General features: G+C 37.9%; 1 protein-coding gene across 1 annotated transcript in view; it reads right to left on the reverse strand.

Moving 5' to 3' along the window:
* Positions 1 to 368: 368 nt before the first annotated feature.
* NWD2 (NACHT and WD repeat domain containing 2) overlaps positions 369 to 21329 on the reverse strand; it is a 167129-nt gene continuing 146168 nt past the window's right edge. Inside the window, exons 5-7 of the mRNA XM_043973192.1 lie at positions 16714 to 16858; positions 13019 to 13608; positions 369 to 7102 (exon numbers count right to left, since the gene is read on the reverse strand). Coding sequence (XP_043829127.1) covers positions 3173 to 7102; positions 13019 to 13608; positions 16714 to 16858 — 4665 coding nt within the window. The 3' untranslated portion in view covers positions 369 to 3172. The remainder of the gene's footprint in view (positions 7103 to 13018; positions 13609 to 16713; positions 16859 to 21329) is intronic.

Below are 21329 nucleotides of genomic sequence, written 5' to 3' on the forward strand. Positions count from 1 at the left end.
TCCTTCCTTCCTTCCTTCCTTCCTTCCTTCCTTCCTTCCTTCCTTCCTTCCTTCCTTCCTTCCTTCCTTCCTTCCTTCCTTCCCTTTCTTGTTCCTTCCCCTCTCTGCATCTCTCTGTCTCTCTGTTTCTGTCTGTCTGTCTCTTTCTCTCTCTGTCTCTCTCTCTTTCTCCTTCCCTTTCCATTTTGGCAGCCTCTTTGCTTTTTTTTTTTTTTCCACCTGGAAGATCATAGACCCATAGAATATTAGAGTAGAAGGCACTTCAGTTCCTGTCTAATATAATCCCTTTATTTAAACATGAGGAAACTAAGATGCAGAGACATCAGGTGACTCGCCTAGGTCACACAGCTGGTTAATGTCACAATTTTCAGTTGCATCATCAAAACTTGGAAAATAGTCCAAAAAAACTCCAAAGCAAATTAGTTTATCTTTTATTCATACAAACAATGCATACACAAGACGGTATATTGTTTTGAAGACTGCAATAATATTCTAGTTTAACAACTCTGTAACAAAATGTAACTAAATGTAACATTTAAGAAAATATAAATCTCTGATTGGGTAATTATTCCCAACAATACAAAGTTTACATAAAAACATTCAGTATGATCTAGGAGTTGCAAACAAGTTAGGAAAATCATTCAAATCACTCAATACTTACTATATTGGCTTTTACATAGAACATTCACACACGACATGTAATTCATCTTGGCATTTGACTGTTAGAAATTTAGTGGCACAGAGGTCCAACTCATACTACTCATAATAATAATAGTGATACCTTGAATGACCTTGGTCTGTCTTAGATGAGTACTTTCATATACAATCAACTCTAGATTATGTATCTATGTACACAAGGATCTGGGTCTGCCTCTTGGCTACTACCTGACTTGGACTCAGGCCAATCAAGCCATAGAAGATCTGGCCTTGGCATGGGGTAGGATAATAATTTATATCTGAGTCATAACACAGGGTGTTAGTGTCTCAGACTACATTTCAAGGTCAAATATAAAAGACAGGAGTGATATGCCATTCAATTTTTCTCCATTAGTCTCAATAATCCAGAGTTGACTATATTTTATATCACACACCTGTAGGGGATATAGGGGAAACTACTACTAACCTCATTTTATAGTTGAGAAAGTGAGAAACAGAGAGGTTAGATGATTGGCTCAGTAACCCACAGCAAGTCAGTGGCAGAACCAGAAATGAAAACTCTTATCTGTTCAGTACTTGCTAGAGGAACTGTTTCCTCTTAAAAAAAAAAAAATCTGGGGCAGCTAGGTGGCGCAGTGGATAGAGCACCAGCCCTGGAGTCAGGAGTGCCTGAGTTCAAATCTGGCCTCAGACACTTAACACTTACTAGCTGTGTGACCCTGGGCAAGTCACTTAACCCCAATTGCCTCACTAAAAAAAAAAAAATCTGTTAAAAATGAGCCAAGGACATGCCATGTATACGATATGGCAGGGGGTACAAATCACTTTGTTTTTAGGATGTAACCATTTTTTCTTCAATCCGGTGGAATAGTTAAAAAATATTGAAGATTTTACAGCTTCTGCCTTGAAACTGATCACACTATATAAAAGGCTCAGAAGAGTCCCAAAGCAGAAAGTAAAACAGATAATAAGCCTCCATACATATGTAGAAGTAAGAAATTGAGTACAAACAGGAACAGTAAAGAACCTTTGGACAGCCTTAAGATTTTATGGAATATTTTAGCACAAATACAGGCATATTCTGTTAGTCCCAGAGTTTTTGGTCATCTCTCTGCGTTCAACACAGGACAGAAGAGGAATGATAGTAAGGCAAATGTTAGCAGTAGTTCGTACATGGCATATCAAGAAAACTTTCTTTCTGTTGAAATTCAGTGTAGGGATTTAGGAGATAATTCATACTTTCTTATAAGAGAATGAAGAGGAACCTTTTAATACAATAATGGAATTGAACTGTTTAACTGCATTTGCAATGCCCTTATGTGAGTATTCATTACAGCTAGCAAAATATGTACTTTGAAAGATACATTAAAAGTGAATGATTTTTTAGTGTTAAACATATTCCTTCATAACTTGGGAAATAGCTTTTGAAGAAAAAGTTTCCTCCTTTGTACAAAAACCCACATATACAACTTTTGCAAGACTTTTTCTGCATCTGGGTTGCCCTTTTAGCTGCCGATTGACTATTGTCCCATATAGCTTATATCTTTGCATCTTCACATCTTTCAAAAGTACTTTTCCTTAATGTTGGGATGTAGTCGCTGGAGAGTTTCATATATTCAGGACTGTGAAATTACTTTACCCCTTTCACTTTCTTTCCTTTATCCCCAGATAGGAGTCTTTGCTATCTGGATGGTAAAAGGTAGAGTGGGCTTAAGGCTGTATTTATATAATATTAACAACCAAATGTTGCCAAAAAGAATTATTTGGCATCATGGAGACAAAGTAATAGTTGTTTGAATTTAACTTAAAAAAAAGCATGACAGATGATTTTGGTCAAACTGCTGTGTGTGTGTGTGTGTGTGTGTGTGTGTGTGTGTGTGTGTGTGTAAGAGGTTATATTTCTGGCAAATATACGGTTAGAGTCAATATACTGTACTATTTTCTAACTTCTAGATGAAGCAGCAACGTAAAGAATATTGCTAGAAATGTCCAGTAAAGATTTCATACTTGGATTAATTCCATACTTTCAAAGAGCTATGATTCTATCTGTATGGGTGTTCTCATCATGAAAGTATATAACAGTCTTTTCATACTTTAGTCTCTAGTTTAAAGAGTTGCTGTAGCCAAAAAATATTTAATCACCTGGTAATCAAATCTCCAAAGGTGAACTTTGCTGAACTTAGGGTAGTACTTGGGCAAGATCTGCAATCTATTGCAGGACCCATTCTCAAAATCTTTTTGACTCACTAAAGCTTGCATTCTGCTGTCATAGCCTTTGAGAACATGGGGTCACTTCCATATAATGATGAGCCATTGGAAGAGGATTTTCATGAATTAATCTCAAGAAAAACTATAGCCCAAAACATGTTTCTATCTCTGTAATTTTTACATGTATATGGATACCAGTCACTTGTATTCCATTTTGCCTAAGAAATGCACCATTTCTACATCTGATATAGAAGACAGACTTATAAATGTATATCATGAATTTCAGTAAACCTGTCTCAATATGTAATTAGTTGTCAGCAGCAAAACTGTGGCCTCTGCTCTCTATGGCAGAGGACACACGGTCATAAGGATTGTGTTTTTTGGTTGGTGTTGCTTCAGTTGTTTCTGCAGAATCAGTCACTGTGATGGGGCTATCTCTTGCAAACACCTCTGTGGATTCTCTCCAAATACAATCTGCAGTAGCCTTAAAGCAATAGCTGTTACATTTTGGCCTAGATGCTTGTGTTGCACTGTTGAAAATTTGCCGGCTGTTTGAAGTGGCAATTTTAATTTTCAAGGCTGCATCCACCCGGTCTACTACAGTATAAATCCCTATACTTCCATCATCAAAACCAACAATAATATTCAAGTGCCTCTGTGACAATGCAAGATATGTTGGTGTCTTATAAAGTGAGCAAGCACCAATGTTTTTACCGTCTGCAAGTCTCATGACAATTAAGCTGGAGACTGCACCATTGTCATCTTCCTCTTCTCCATTCCGGAAACAAATATAGACCAGGTAGCGGCCGTCTCGAGAGAGCCTCTGTCGCCAGATGATTCCAGCAGCATGTACTACTCGTAGCTTACCACTATGCAGATCAAGAACATTTATATTTTCATCCCCCCGGGATATAATGCCTAGCTTCCCATTAGGAGAAATTTCAAAGTCCTCTAGATTTTTTAAGAAATTGTTTGGAAGTTGCACACGTCGACAGATGACTTCGTCTGTCAGGCTCCAGATGTTCACAGTTTCCGTGGATGTTATAAACACTATGATATCAGGGCAGTCCGGTATCAATTTGAAATTTACAATCATGGTCCCATCCTCACAGCAGAATTTCTTGGTGATACTTCCTGTCCACAAACTGACTGCCAGCACTTTGTTTTTTGTGATGCCTACCACAAACGTATTTGCAGAGGTTATAAATGCATTCTGTAAAGGAGTGAGAATATTGCACACCCTGTGGCCTGTGGCCAGTCGCCAGACCCTAGAGGCGTTTTCCTCACAGAGTGAAACCACAAATTGATCATTGTGTGTAATCAGTAGCTGGGATATTCTTTGCCCATTAATGCGAAAGAGGTTTTCACCGCTACTAGTGTGCCACACGTATTGGCTACATTTGTCGTCTGATGTCACCATCACATCCCCAGAGGAGGTGAGCACACAGTGCTCTACGATTCCTTCATGCTTAAATTCTGCCTCGATGAATCCATTGCTAAAGTTCCACTTATGGACGGATTCTGATCCATCTAGGGAATAAATTATCTCACCTCTAGCAGGTAGTACCAGTCTTTGGATGGGTTTTCCAGTCTTGTCTATGTTGGACATTGCTGTAATTATGTCTATGTCCCAAATAGAAAGGACACCACTAGTCGATAAAGATAGCAGCATATTATGGTGATTTGACTTGACTAGTTTGACTATGGTTCCTGAGATTTCCTGTAAGCTTGCCATACACTGTCCAGTGTCCCTCCTCCAAAAGAACACCGCTGAGGTATTTTCCATAGTAGCAATTATGCAGTCGCCATTTTTGGAGAGCACCGCAGAGATAAAGCGCTCATTGTGTTTGGCTCGGAATTTTTCCGCCACCTTCCACATCGTAGTGTCTAAGAGTTCTATGCTGAGGGCTTTGCAGATAAGAATTGCACTTTGGTCCTCGGACAGTTCAATGCTGACAACTTCACTGTCTTCTCTTCGACAATCAAAATCATCCGTTAGTTGGGGATTAGTGATTTCCTCTGTATTCCAAACAGAAAGGCTGCCCTCGCTGTCAACCATGACCATTTCCTGTGCGGTGTCCAGGATCAGAAGAAACTTCACAAAGCCCCCTGAAAATTCGGACGTCACGGTGGAGAGCTTCTCTCCACTTCCTAAGTGAAATATGGTGGTGGTATTTAGGTACTGCCCACAGAAAGCATACACTCCATCCAGAGAACACTGGACACAAGTGACTTCATACCAGCAGTGGAACTGATAAAGAGGCCATCCATAAAGTAGATCAATGACAGTGACATCTTTGCTGGCCTCCAACCAGGCAAGGGCATGTGTAATTGACAAGGTAAACCCATTGATGAAATTAGAACCACTTCCATGCTTGACTCCTTTGATTTCAACTTCGGAAAGGAGGCAGGAATTTATGTTGTCATAAATCAACAAGGTGTTGTTCGTTGTGGCTACCACAAGGTACTTTTCATCTGTGGTGAGCTTCATGCCCAGAATAACAGACTGGGCTGTGGTGATTTGCCTGAGTAGCTGGCGAGTCTCAACATCCCACGTGCTAATGGAACCATTTTCCAAAGCTGTGAGGACAGTACTTGGGTTACATGTAGGCAAAATCTCGGTGACATGTAGATGACTGGATGACAAGGGAAGTCTTTCGGGGCTGTAAGTCACATCCATGGAAGAATGTAAGGGGACAATGGAGCAGTATTTAGGTCCATCCTTGTCACATTCCAAAAGGAGGTGCCTCAGTTTGGGTAATGAACTGACGACTGGAAGAAGTCTCTGCTGGAGCTCAGCAGAGAGGGAGCCAGGGAATGTGATGATCTTGCTTTTGATGCCTCGAAGGGTACTGGCCAGAAACTTCAGTTCCTTCTCCTGTGAATAGTTGTAAGCCGTCTCAATGTCTGCAAGGGCTTTGTCAAATTGGCCAATTTTTACCATGGTATAGAGCCAGCTGAAGTTCATGATGACTCCATAGAGCAGATCATCTGTTTTTCCACATCTCGTCAAGTGGTGCAAAAGCTCTGACATTTTGCGGTGATTGACAAAGAAGATGTCAGGCTCCAGTGGATTGCACTGAAACACCCAGGGTTGATCTGGGGCCTGTCGATCAAAAGATGCCTGCTCCAGGAAATGCTTTTCTTCTTCTAGCAAACTTCTGCTTTCTAGATCAAGGCAGCCATTCAAGTATGGGTCCTCCAGACAGAAAGCCTTCCTCCTGCCACCAGACCAGACCCCCAGAAAATAATCTGCCAGGATTGTATGCATTTCACGCAAGTCACTGTCATTATGTAGGTAAAGCTTCTGTGCTATCAGCTGTAGGTGCCTATTGGCCCACACCAAGAGTGTGACGTTTTTCACATGCCTTTCTATCAAGTATCCACTCAGGCCCTCCTTAAGCCTTGCAATATATACATAAGGCACCCGCAGGGGGTTACTTGGTCGAATATTCTCATTTAGCTCATTCATGACACTGTTGTCCAGTGCTAAAACATCTTCCAGCTCCATTTCACTCAAACCCATTTTAGCCATGGTGATGTAACCCAAAGCTCGGGATACTAGTTTCTGCCCACATTTCTTCTCCAGGGAACAAAATAACTGCTCTATGCTGTCATGGACTGTGACACAGAGGGAGGACTCATCCACATCTTTGTGGGACCTCCAGTTTCTCACCTCCCTGAAGGTTAAGTTCACAAACATTGGCAACGTGCACTTGGAGAAAGCTTCATTGACATATATCTGTTGCCCTGATGTCACTTTCCTTTTGACGCGCAGCAACTGGTGTTTTAGGACCTGACTGCACATTTTTCTGTCCCTTGGAATCAGCTCAATGTAGTTGTCTTCTTCGTGGATAAGGCACCTGAGTTTCTGCAGGATCCCATGTTTGTTGGGCAGTGTGGATAGTACTACCCGAACAAATCGGGGAAGGTGAACGGGGAGCCACCAAAGTTTTCTGGCATCATCGCTTTCGGAGAGCTGTTCTAAAGCATCAAATATTATTACCAAGGGTCTCTGAAATGAAGACTCATTCAACAGATTTATAAACAAGTCACGCAGATCATGAATCTTCTTAGGATAGCTTTGCACCAGACACTGGTAGTTAACTGCCAGTTGTTCACAGATGCTCAGAAGTAGATTCTTAAGGTCAGTGCTCATGTCTGTGGTTCCTAGAAATCTTACAATTATGACTGGGTCAGATTCGGGTCCCATCTCTTCATGGAGCCAACCATAAGCCTAAAACACAGAAGCACAGTTTAGGACAATTTAAAAATGAAAATAGTGAAAGTATGCTATTTATCTAGAGATTCCAGACTTCTGGGAACTTAAACCATCTGAAATGTAAGAACTGGTAAAGCAAAAAAAAAAAAAAAAAAGGCAAACGAAAACATGTAAGTGGACCAAATTGAGAACACAAAACCCCTGAACGTAAAACCAGACATTTTACCCCATGAGAGAGATCCTTGAGGCTTCACTCAAAACTTAATGACTCTTACAGAATGCTTAATTCTAAATAGGTTAGTTATCTAGTTTCTTAGACCACAGAAATAGCAAATTAGAAGAGTTTATATGTATGCTTGTGGACAGAGATTGGAAGAGGCAGGCAAATGCAAGGAGTGACAACTGACAAATTTGACATTGAGGAAAGAAAGAGGAAAAACTAGAAAAAGCAGAAAGCTATAACAAAGTACAAAAGAATTATTAAGACATTCTGTCAAAATCGTGGCCCATGAAATCCTGTTTAGAGTTAGATTTAGCAAAGTGTATTAAACAAAAGAACACATACATACATAACAGGTGTTTGGTATAGTGAAGAGAATACTGGCATTGGAGTTAGAGGATGTAGGTTTGAATCCTAGCTCAGTATTATTTATTACCTTTGTGACCTTTATTAGGATTGCTATTGAAAAATAAGGGTTCCTAAGAATTGGAGACCTGCTTTCTAGTACAGACTCTACTATTAATTAACTATATGATTTCCAGCAAATCACTTAAGAGCTCTGGATCTATGTTACTTTATCTGCCATCTGAGGATAATGATCTGGGCTTTGTCTAACCTGATAGCATTGCTTCGAGGAAAGAACTTTAAATTGTTATATGAATGTGAATTACTATTAACCCAAACACTGTGAAGTCTAGCATGGCAGGGCAATTGAGAAAGTAGACGAATATGGGGGTAGCTATAGAAATGTCATGAAGAGGCATTGTGGTATATAGGGAAAAGATAGTTAGACTTCAAATAAGGAATTAAATTCACTTCATTTTCTAAGCCTCAGCTTTCTCATATGAAAAATGGGGATGGGGGAATTTACATAAAGACATGGATAAGGATTTCACAGGAACTGGGAATATGCCCCAAGGAGGACATATGGTGTAGGATATAACATGCTAGACCTTCGCTTTCTAAACTCGGGAAGTGTCGTTCAGTTGTTTCACTCTTAACGATGTCATTTGGGGTTTTCTTGGCAAAGATACTAGAATGGTTTGCCATTTCCTTCTCCAGCTTATTTTACAGATGAGGAAACTGAGGCAAACAGGATTAATAATAGTAGCAACTACCTCTGAGCATTGTTTGTGGACAAAATGAAGTATTATTTATAAGGGTTTTGCAAATCTTAAAGCATTATATCCATTAGCTACTACTACTGCTGTTACCACTACCACTTCCACCACCATCAGAATTTAAGACCTCAAAGGACTAAGAAAATTTTTGCATCAGTCAATGTTCCTGGCTCTTTTAGTATTAATAGCCACACTTTTTGTGGTAGCCAATAATTGTAGTATTCATTGATCAGAGAATGGCTGATAAATTATGGCATATAAATGTAATGAAATATACTGTTGCACCCTGAGAAAAAAAGGACTGAAGAATTCATAGAAATATGGGAAGACTTGTAAAATAAACAGAACTAGGAGAAAAATACATTATAATTATAATTTGTTTACATTATAATAATGTAAATAAAGCAAAGTCACCATTAAAGGGCAGATAAACTTTGAGTGCTTTTAACGATCAATTTTAGTCCGGGAGAACAAATGATGAAACATAGTTCCCTCCTTCCCATAAACAGGTGAAGGGTTATATATGTGGATTATTGCAAATAATTTGGTATAAGAGAAAGTTTATTGTAGAAATGCTCATTCAATATGAAAATTTCTCTTTGAGGGAGAATCGGGCAGGTTCATTTAATGGATGGAAAATTGGGAAGTAAGGCAAAGTGTGGATAGTGACTTGCCTAACCTAGAGATAAAGGGCTAATCACAAGGAGAATCAGATTTAATTCCCATCCTAATGTTCTTTTCAATTTGTTGAAATCTCTTAGTAACATTAAAAACCTGCATAATATCTAATTACAAATAAGTTAGTAGATGCACTAGGAAAAAATCACTCTGTAATCTCATTTCATAAATATAATTTAGGACTTAAAAAAATCAGCTCAATGTATTTAAGTGACTATTTAAAATTCATTAAATGGACTAATTATGTAATCATAGTTTAATTAGTATAACTGAAATAATCAAGAAGCTAGGAAGACAGTAATATGAGGCCAGACTAAAAAGATTAGTTTTCTTCTGTCTGGAAAGGCGAAAGCCAAGAGAAGATATGATTAAAGCCTCTTATAACTGTGAGGGATACAGTATGGGTAAAGATAGGGTAGTTCAATACAACCTGGTATAAACAGGACTAAAGGATACTCCTTAAAAATTGAAAGAGGTAAATTTGGAAAAATGAAACATTACTGTATGTAAAAAATAGTAAACTTGTGAAACTATAACTTCAAGAGGTGCTACAGGCTAGAGACATAAATAGTTTTAAGAAAGGCTTAAATAAAATTGTTCGAAAATAGATCCATAATGGATTATGGAGGAATTTAACATTAGAGAGAAAATAAACATGGTTTGGATAGTTTCCTAACCTTCCCCTCTCCTTTAAAATGTTTTATTGATGTTTCTTCCTCCCTTCCTCCCTCCCTCCATTCCTTCCCTCCTTCCCTCCTTCCTCCCTCCCTCCATTCCTTCCTTCCTTCCTTCCTTCCTTCCTTCCTTCCTTCCTTCCTTCCTTCCTTCCTTCCTTCCTTCCTTCCTTCCTCCTTTCCTTCCTTCCTTCCTTTTTTTCCTTCTTCACTCACTATCCACTCCCATATGCAGTCCTTGGATTATCGCTGCCTGTAGAGGCAGTGCAGCATAGTGGATAGAGAACTGGTTTTAAAGCTAGGAAAACCTAACTCCTCCCCTCCATTATACCATTATATTTCTAGGAATGCAGCTTTATAAAAACAAACAAACATTGGCCATGTCTGAAAATACAAGCCTTATTCTGACGTTATAGTTCACTAATCCCTACAGAAAGGTGGGATAGCCCTATTCTTTGAAGCTGATTTAAAGAATGACCATAAATTTCTTCAAATTCTTGGTGCCATGAAAGAAACAGAATTAGGATGGATGGAAAGGGCTCTGATTCAGCATGCTATCCTTATGGTTTTATGTTATTTTGAGCCAACAAATGGGAATTGTTTTCTAGGTCTGTGAGACTCACTCCTCATCGAATATGCTTATGTATCTAATCAGCTGATGCCTATGCATGGATCCATTGAGAGACATCTTTCTGGACCTTCAAGCTAGACCACCTGGTTATAAATCTGAAAGAACAGGAGATGAAATGGGACTTCATTTGGTAATGCTTTTTTTTGTGTGTGGGGAGCAATGAGGGTTAAGTGACTTGCTCAGGATCACATAGCTAGTAAGTGTCAAGGGTCTGAGGTCGAACTTGAACTCAGGTCCTCCTGAATCTCGGACTGGTACTTTATCCACTGCGCCACCTAGCTGCCCCAGTAATGCAATTTATTTAGAGGAACAGAACCTCAGGTAAGATAATTCTTATTTTTATAGCCTTTGAAGGTTCTTAATGTACTTTCTTAACAATAGTCTTGTGAGTTAAATGATATAAATATTATTTTGGCCAGGAAAACAAGACTGGGAATGGTGAAATGATGTGCCCTAAATTCACATAGCAATTACATTTAAAAATGGGATTAAACTTACCTTATATGTAAAAAAAAAAAAGACTTATGAAATTTAAATAGTCAATTTCTACTTGAATAATACCTTACCAAAGAATTAATAATCAATTGTATGGAAGATAGGTATATATATCTATATAGATAGATATAGATAGATGGATAGATAGATACACATATATAACTAAATAAAGATCTATTATATCCCCCCCCCCCCAAAAAAATGGGATTAAACCTAGGGCTTTCCTGATTCCATCATACCATGCTGCCTCTAAAATTCAGACTGGACTTCTTTGGAAGAAGCAAATTGGGTCTAGAAGAACATATACACATCTTGGAGGAAAGAGGACTCTAGACTATAAATAAGCTAAACTCAGGTGACCAGATAGGGATACCTAGAAACAAAGGATTTCAGTAAGAATTGTTTCCTAAGCTGGTAATCTATTCTACATTCCTATGATTTTCTACTTGCATGGACTGTCATAATTTTACATCGTCTATATTCCAGTGTGTTTTTTTCTTACACTTAGGATAACTGCATTATTTCATGAATGATTTCTTATTAAGAGAGGTACAATATGTAAGGGAGTGACTATGTTCTCAAGAACACAATAAGAAAAAAGGACCTCAAACCCTAACACAGTAGCAATGAAAACTGCAGCCAACCATCTACTGTTGTAGACATGTCACATCTTGTTATATGATGGACTTCTTACCTCCTACCTGCTTTTTTGGGGGGGGGGCAATGGGGGTTAAGTGACTTGCCCAGGGTCACACAGCTAGTAAGTGTCAAGTGTCTGAGGCTGGATTTGAACTCAGGTACTCCTGAATCCAGGGCCGGTGCTTTATCCACTGCGCCACCTAGCTGCCCCCTCTTACCTGCTTTTAATCCCTACACTTTGGGCTCCTTTCATTTCATCTGTAGGCGTAGCCATGCCATGTCTCAGATTCTAGGACCAGTTCTGGACCTAGGCAGTGGGATATAAAGAGCTCTAGTTCCTTTGGGGCTCAGCATGATCAACCCTGTCCTGAACTTATAATACCAAACCACCACCTTGTACTTCATTTTTTGTAACTGGGCCCGTGTTTTTATCCCCCTTGAAAGAATGCCTAGTACTTTAGTTTTTTTCTGGACTGGGATCCTGCCTTATAAGATCTCTAATCTGGGGGCAGCTAGGTGGCGCATTTGATAAAGCACTGGCCCTGGATTCAGGAGGACCTGAGTTCAATTCTGGCCTCTGACAATTGACACTAGCTATGTGACCCTGGGCAAGTCACTTAACCCTCATTGCCCCATGCAAAAAAAAAAAAATATCTCTAATCCTCCCAGGGACTAGAGTCCTTCCTCCAAACTCAAATTCCTGTGACTTGGTCCCAGCTATTTGCAGGGAGGAAGCTAGGTGGCACAGTGCATAGAGCCTTGGATTTGGAGGCAGCAATAACAAGGTTCAAAGTTTCTCTCAGCTACTTACTAGCTCTGTGACCCTAGGCAAGTCACTTAACCTCTGACTCAATTTCGTTAACTGAGGGGAATAATAATAGCATCTACCTCTCAAGGTTCTTGCACAGATCAAATGGGATAATATATATATTTTTTTTTTTGGTGAGGCAAATGGGGTTAAGTGACTTGCCCAGGGTCACACAGCTAGTAAGTGTTAAGTGTCTGAGGCTGGATTTGAACTCGGGTACTCCTGACTCCAGGGCCGGTGCTCTATCCACTGCGCCACCTAGCTGCCTGGGATAATATTTGTAAAGCACTTAGCATAGTGACTGGCACAGAGTAGGCACTTAACAAATGCTTGTTGCCTTCTCTCTTACTTTTGATCTTTTCATGTGTCCAGATTACTATGACCTTATGCTCTATCTGCCTTTTCGAACCTCCTCTTATTGTAAACTGCTTAGATATCTTTCTATTACTTGCCCTGTCTCCACAATCCTGTCTGATCTCTGGGTCCTGGCCATCCTTTGTCTGACCCATTCTGCTGAGGAGCAAGTCCTGGTTATGATGCCAAACAAAAAATAAATAGTTTAACAATCAACAGATAAATAAATGCAACTGAAACCAATTAAATTAACATTGAAAAATATACAAAATAGACCTTTACAAAAACACATAAAATGAATCGACATTTACCTTCTTGGCTACTTCAGCTAACAGAAGAGTTTTTCCAGTGCAAGGTCCTCCATAGGTGATGAGAGGGTTAATGTGCCCTGCTTTGCTGGGAAGAAGGTATTTATGTACTATATTTAGATATTCACATTTGTACTCGTAGAAGGAGGCATATGTTTTACATAATGACGAGTGCTGAAGAATTTCGTCATACAGTGTATCAGTTTCTGTGTCAAAATTCTGTTGTACAGTTGCCTGAATGATGTCAATCATATCCTCATAAAACTGTTTACCAAGTCCTTCTATATAATGGTTCTCTACTTCTTGTGAATAACCTAGTTTCATGTCACAATGTGTAATGGAAGTGTAGACTCTCAGATTTGATGATGCGACAATGGTAGGAATAAATTCATCCCTGAGTTTTATCAGTTTCTCGTGGGCTTCTGGGTCTCGGATAATCCTTGGTTCTGTCCCAGTTATGTCCATGTATTTACCCATTGCTGGAATTTTCACAAAACGCTCAATGTTTGCAATTTTTCTAATGTAGCAAACACATTTCTTTAGGAATGCTGGTGTTTGTTTTCCCAAAGCAAAGTCAAACTCATCTTCAATAGCTGAAAAAACAAACAAAAGAAATCTAGTGCTAACTTCCCCATTCAAAAGCAGAAACAACTTCAAATCTCTACCTCTATTACTTTGCTCCTGTTGGGGAATTCTAAGCAGAATAGTCCTCTACATAGTTGACAAAATTTGTCATCAGTGACATTAGACATAGGTGAGAAGAACAGAAGAACTGTTTCTTAAGTGACCAGATTTATCTATAAAACTGCATTAAATGCACTATTTGATCTCCTTGCCGGTGGAGTGTGCATGGCCTCAGTCTGTGTCTATATAATAACCCCTAAACATATTACTAACTAGAAAAAAAAATGGTGGTCAATGACTTAGTTAAGATGTAGAGACAATTCTTTCACTTTCAACTCTAAGACTCATTTTTCTTCTTGTGATTGGATATTTTAATCAGGGATTTCCCAGTGCTGTATGACCTTGGGGAGGTCACTTTATATTTTTGGGTCTAAATGTCCTCATTTGTAAGATGAGGGGGTTGGATCAGAGTAGCTGTTCTCAAAGTGTGGTCCTATAACCCCTGGAGGTCTTTGAGGTCAAAACTATTTTATAATAATGCTAATATAAGATTTTCTTATTAAAATACTTCTTTTGTTTTCAACTACATATCTGTATGAGGCCAAACTTTCTTCCTCTACTTCAACCAAAACATCATATCACAACAGATCGAATGTAAGAAGCAGATTTGAGAATCCGTCTTCAATTTAGTGATAATATTTGCAAAAATATGTAAAACAATGCCACTCTTCTCATCAAAAATTTTTCGAATAGGTTATTTTTCATTAATGTTATCTATATCGACATGTAATAAATTGATTATAGATATTTTAAATGAATTAATAAATATTTGAAGAATCTACGAGTTCTAATTTCTAATATGGTAAATATTGTTAGATATAACCCACATAAAGAAAAACTCTTTGGGATCCTCAATAATTTTTTAGGAGCATAAAAGGGTCATCCTAAGACCTAACATTTTTGACAAGTGCTGTACTAGCAGATCTCTGAAGTTCTCTTTAGCTCTAAATCCATTTTTCTTGGTTGTTTTAGGAAACCAAACTGTTGAAAAAGGTTGTTTTGCTCTAGTTTTGGCTTACATGCCTCCTATCTGATTAACTAATGGCATGAAGCATTAGGGACAGATATAGCAATACAAATGCTTTAAATAAAATTAATGGCCACGGAAATATAATCAAATGGACTAAAATTTTCAGTCTTGAATGCTGAATATTATGCCCTTTAAGGAGATGCAATTTGTTCTGAGCCCAGGGAGGAAAAATTATTAAATTAAAAAAACAGACTTGTTAGGTCCACCTATAGATTGTTTTTTATTTTGAAGAATTGTTATTAATGTGAAGATAGATGACCCTCTTCCAATTTTTGACCAAAACTATTTAAGTCTGTAGTTCTTAATAGTATCAACCCCACCATTTTCAAACTTCAAATGAAGTTCATGACCGAAAAATAAATCCCTTGGAGAACTGGTCCAATGACTTTGCGTATCAGGTTTTTCTCTAGACAAACTTTGCCTACTTGGCTGGGAGTTGGAAGATGAGGGCAGGAGAGAAGGAGGAGGAAGGAGAAATGAGGAAAAAAGATTTTAGAAAGCTTGCAAATTTCCCATACAGCTAGGGATTTTGAGGATATAGTCAAAGGCTTATAGAGAAGACAGGCAAGTGAGGTCTGAAATTTGATAGGAATGCAACTGTCATAGATAATATAGCCCATAAAGCCAAAGCTATTCCATTTAAGACAGTGAGGGTCAGAAACTTATGTGACTTTCGTAATATCACATAGATGGTAAAGGGCAGAGGCAGGGCACTATTTCTTTTGAAATACTGATCTTCATAGAGATGTAAACTTATGTGGGATTATTTCATGGGGAGGATGTCAGTAGAAATATTATTTGTGTATGAAAATGTAAAATTTAAATAAAGTTCATAATATGATAAATTAAAAAAAAAAAGAATCAAAATTTTTCATCTCAAGTAGGACCAAAATCATAGAATATGAGTGATGGAAAGGACCTCAGAGGTAATTTAGTGCAATCCCCATTTTAAGTATGAATCTCCTTTACAATATCCCTTAATGAGTCATAATTTAATTTCTGCTGGGAGATCTTCAGGAACAGGAAACTCAAATGAAGTATTTTCAGATTAATTCTCAAAAGTTTTATGATTAAAATTAGTTGTATCATTAATTAATCAATTGAACTGATACCTTCCCCCAAATCCAGTTATTAAGTAGTATCCCAGAAAATCAGTGTGGATTTAACTTGAGCTAAGAGAAACAGTAGGATCCTCTTAAAACAGGCTAAGTCCTTAACCAAAATCTAAAGATCACGAGTGTCTTAATCTTGGAGAATAAGGGGATCAAATTTGGTCTCTTGTGAATTTTATCTTTGATTTAATCAGCTCTGATATTTTCAAAGATATCAGCAACTATAAAAATGAGGTGTCATTTCTGATAGATACAAGGAAGTAAATTAGCCAAAATGATTTATAGTTAACCTTTACATTTTAAAAAATCACTATTACCACTCTATTCCTTGACAAAATTTGAACCATCACCTAAGTGCTATTGCCTCAAGTCTATATTCCATAATATCAATTTTCATTGAGGAGGGAATAAAAGTTGAAGATGTACAGTCTGCAGTTTTCTTTCAAGTATCCCAATCTCTACATGTCCTATTTCTTCACCTATCTTTTTTTTTTTTTTATGGGTACTATCTCCTCCTTCTCTCCCCAGGCTGAAATCTAGGACATTTCCTTAGAGATTACTAGCTCTCTGTGTTACTTCTAATAATGAAGCCTCCTTCTTCATTGCTAAAAGACAGAGGCCAATCGGTGTAAGTGAGAAATATTGGCTGAATGCGGTTTATCATATTAATCTTTCTTTTGAAGTTACATTTTCATCAAGAACCCCTCTAAGTTAAATAGGATTTGACCTGTAGGCCAGAGCTGAATAATATCTTTTTCTAGATTGAGATACTTAGGATAGTTTCTTTCATTTGACACAAATTGCATTTATTCATTCATAAAAGATTTGGTGTGTGGCCATTTTTTGGCCTTTGCTGGTAGTATAAAAGTTACCTGAAAAGAGATATCTCTTGGCTTGGCTGTGCTTCATTTTCCCCTTTTCATGTAGCAATTTCACAGCTGTCTTAAAAATCTTCTTTATCTCCTCTGATATCTCTTGCCATTTTTTTTCATTCTCAGCATTGGCAGAAGACTGCATCTATCAAAAACATTTAAAGAAACACACTTATTTCTTTTTTCTTTTTTTTCCTGATAAAAGTATTTTATTTTATTTTTCCAGTTACATGTAAAGATAGTTCTCAACATTTGTTTGTACAAGCTTTCCAATTTCAAATTTTTCTCCCTCCCTCCTCCCCTAGACAGCAGGTAATCTGATATATATGTATATACATATACATATATATATAATAACATTAAACATATTTCTGCATTAGTCATGTTATAAGAGAAAAATCAGTGCAATGAGGAAAAACCTCAAAATAGAAAAACAACAGCACCAAAAACAAAAGAAATAGTATGTTTCAACAGCATCTATACTCCACAGTTCTTTTTTTTTTTTTTTCCTGGATTTGGAGATCCTCTTCTATCATGAGTTCCCTGGAACTCTTCTGTCCCATTGCATTGGTGAGAAGAATATAGTCCATTACAGTAGATCAACACACAGTGTTGATGATACTGTGTACAATGTTCTTCTGGTTCTGCTCATCTCACTCATCATCATCCTAAGGAAACACACTTATTTCTGATACTTAAAAAGGACAGCACTGATATTGAGGTACATGAGACAGTACCACACAGTGGAAAGAACCCTGAGTCTGGAGTCAAAGGACTTGGCTTAAGAGCCACTCACTAATTACTTGTTTGACCATGGACAATTCAGGTAATGTTTCTGGGCTTTACTTTGCTAATTTTTTTTGGGGGGGGGCAGGGCAATGAGGGTTAAGTGACTTGCCCAGGGTCACACAGCTAGTGTCAAGTGTCTGAGGCTGGATTTGAACTCAGGTCCTCCTGAATCCAGGGCCAGTGCTTTATCCACTGTGCCACCTAGCTGCCTCCCACTTTGCCCATATGTAGACAAGGAGATTGGATTAGATCAGCATTTAGGTTCCTTCCAACTCTAGATTCACTGTACTAAGTGACCTCCCCTTCCCCCAAGAATCGATACAAACAAGACCCAGTGCAATAATAATGTATCTTTCTGACAGTTTAAAAGAGTGAAAAAGGAAATGAAGAGGAAAGGAGGCATCAAATATTGGTGTACATGTTACGGTGACATCCCCACTGAAAATATTTAATGACATCACTACTGTAGAAAGGAATTTGAGAGGTGAGAAGGTAGTTTTCTCATACAATTTACTGAACTCAGTTTTACCTCCTGCACTGAAGAAGCAGACATCTTAAACTATGCTGGATGGCCATTGTGGGGTTGGTTATGTAGTGAGGGCAGGGGAAGAAGGGGGAAATTATCCTACTTTATATACCAGTAGAGTGATTTTGTTTGAAGTCCCCCAGATGATACTTTTTGGACCATGGTGACCCATTCTTGTCCAGCAGACATAGTGAAGGGTAAAATAAATATATATGACAGTCAGAATATCATCATCTATATCCTTACTTGTGTTTTACTATTCCTTAAACCCCTTTTAAAATGACACAGGGAAGCTATGCCTCAATCTCCAAGAGAAATTCAACGAGCACGAGGCACAGCATAGAGCAGGTATAATATGTAGAGTCAGAAAAACTAGGTTCAGTTTCCTTTTTTGACACTCACTAGGTGTGAGACCTTGGGCAAGTCATTTAACTGATGTGGGGTTTAGTTTTTCATTTGTAAAATGAGGGGGCTTTAACTAGATGAATGCTAAGGCTTCTTTCAGTTGTAAAGATATGACCCTTTGCATGGGTTATGTTTTCTCCTCTAATCTGGGGACTTTGTACTTGCTCCTTCTGGAATAAGAAGGGGGACGACTGACAATTAGGAAAGTGAAGTTTGTGTAGCACATAGGAGAATCACATTTATTCACTATTTTATCAACCATTTATTGAATCTTATTTTTATAGGATTGTACTAAAATGCAATTCTGCAGATAGATACCAAAGAAGAAAAAACTATCATTTTTGTCCTCTAGATGCTTATAATTGAATGAGGAAACATGGCCAACAATGTTTCATGTTTTGTCTAAGTGGTAAGGGAACATAAAATGAGAGAAAAGATACCACAAATATAGTAATCTGTGTTTCCTTGATGCTTTAGGTATATGTGGAGTCCGGATTTACCAACTCCCAATGTATTTAATGAGAGAAGGGCCCTGGGAATCCTAGACTTAGTATACCTTGTAGATAACCAGTCTGGGTAATTCATGATAAGAGGAGAGAGAGTGAAATATTTGTTGACTATTGTATCATCAGGGAACTACATGCTGCCACTTAGCTTGAAACGGAACAAATGTAGACAGTATAGGTAAGGATCTAAGGATTTAAAATTTTAACCTTCACTTTTAGTTTTCAGCTCCAAACCTTACACAAAATGACTAACAATGGGACATTTTTGGATTTATATCACACTCAACTAGACTGATGAAGCATCTTGACAGCAAGGACTGTTTTTGCCCTTTTTTTTTTGCATCCCTAGTACTTAGCACAATACTTGGCACATACTAGATATTTAATAAATGTTTATTGATTAGTTGATTGTGTAGTAGTGATCCAAGAGTCATAGACACACTTTGATAATAATAAAGTAATTAATTTTATAGAACTTTTACAACAATTACACATTATTTTGTATGGTGCTTTATACTTTTACAAAACTATTTCATCTACATCACTTCATTTTTGAGACTCACCTTATCCCCCCATGTTAAATAGGACTGAGTTATTAGCCCCATTTTACAAAAGAAGAAGTGCTATTGTATCCAAACCATGAGTACTAGTGAAAGATTGCAAAGGAAGACAGAATCAAAGATGCAGTGTGGAGGTCAGTAGTGAGCTGGACCTGAACAGGGTCAAGAATCGAGGGTCAACACATGTACAAAAATATTTATAGCTGCTCTTTACGTGGTAGCAAGGAATTGGAAGTTGAGGGGGTGCCCATCAATTGGGGAATGGCTGGACAAGTTGTGGTATATGAATACAATGGAATACTATTGTGCTGTAAGAAATGATGAGCAGGAAGAGTTCAGAGAAACCTGGAGGGTCTTATGTGAGCTGATGATGAGTGAGATGAGCAGAACCAGAAGAACATTGTACACAGTATCATCAACATTGAGTGTTGACCTACTGTGATGGACTATATTCTTCTCACCAATGCAATGGTACAGAAGAGTTCCAGGGAACTCATGATAGAAGAGGATCTCCAAATCCAAGAAAAAAAAAAAAAGAAAGAAAGAACTGTGGAGTATAGATGCTGATTGAACCATATTATTTCTTTTGTTTTGGGTGCTTTTTTTTTTTTTCTTTCTATTTTGAGGTTTTGCATCACTGCTCTGATTCTTTCTCTTGTAACAGGATTAATGCAGAAATAGGATTAATGTTATTATGTGTATATATATATGTGTGTGTGTATATATATATCTATATCTATATGTATATGTATAGAGATATATAGATATAACCTATATCAGATTGCCTGCTGTCTAGGGGAGGGGGGAGGGAGGGGTGGGAGGGAGAAAAAATCTGAAATTGTAAGGCATGTATAAACAAAAGTTGAAAACTATCTTTACATGTAATGGAAAAAATAAAATACTTCATACATTAAAAAAAAAAAGAATCGAGGGTCAAGTTGGAGAAGGAAATCAGATGTCACGTAGGCAGTTGAGAGTCAGGGAGAAGATAGGTGCTGAGTGGGGGTCAAGGCAAGGCAGAAACCAGGCATTTAGTCAGGTCAGTATAAATCAAGCATCACTGAAACGGAGTTATTGATTCTCCATCAGGGAATAGCTTATATGTTTGTTGCTAATGAAGGAGCAAATCCAAGTCACAGGTCCTTCATGCATGAGCAGGTGAACCACAAGCAGTAGGATCCTAAGTAATCTAGCCTGGCTAAGTTAGGAAGTATGGAGTAAGAGATAAGGAAAAAAAATCCTGAAACAAAAGCAAATGAACTTACCCCAAGATCATATAAAGTCACTGGCAGGGTAGTGATGAAAAGCCAGGTCTCTGACTTTGAATCCAGTGGTTTTCCCCCCATATATAATGTGGTCCCCACCCCAATTTAATTAGCTTGTTAAATCTGTTTTTGAGCCCGGAAATTAAAGTTTTTCAATAGTGTATAGGGCAGGGGTTCTTAGCATTTTGATTTTTGTGTGACATAGATGGATTAAAAAGCAAATTAATAGACAGTGAACACCTTGAGAACGGGGACTGTTTTTTCACTTTTCTTTGTATTTTTTGTGCTTAGCACAATGCATGGCACATAGTCAGGACATACAGATGAAAAACATAATGTACTATAAATGTATACATGTATATGTGATATATACATTTATAATACACACATATATACATATATGTATATATGCATAAATATATAAAAAACTGAATTTCCAATAGAAATCAAGTCAACAAACATTAGTTAATGTGACAGGGAGGCAGTCAGGTAATTCAGTGGATAGAGTGCTGGGCCCATAGTCAAGGGGACCTGAGTTCAAATCTGGCCTGAGATGCTTATTACC

This window comes from Dromiciops gliroides, chromosome 6, assembly GCF_019393635.1.
Source record: "Dromiciops gliroides isolate mDroGli1 chromosome 6, mDroGli1.pri, whole genome shotgun sequence".
Lineage (NCBI taxonomy): Eukaryota > Metazoa > Chordata > Mammalia > Microbiotheria > Microbiotheriidae > Dromiciops > Dromiciops gliroides.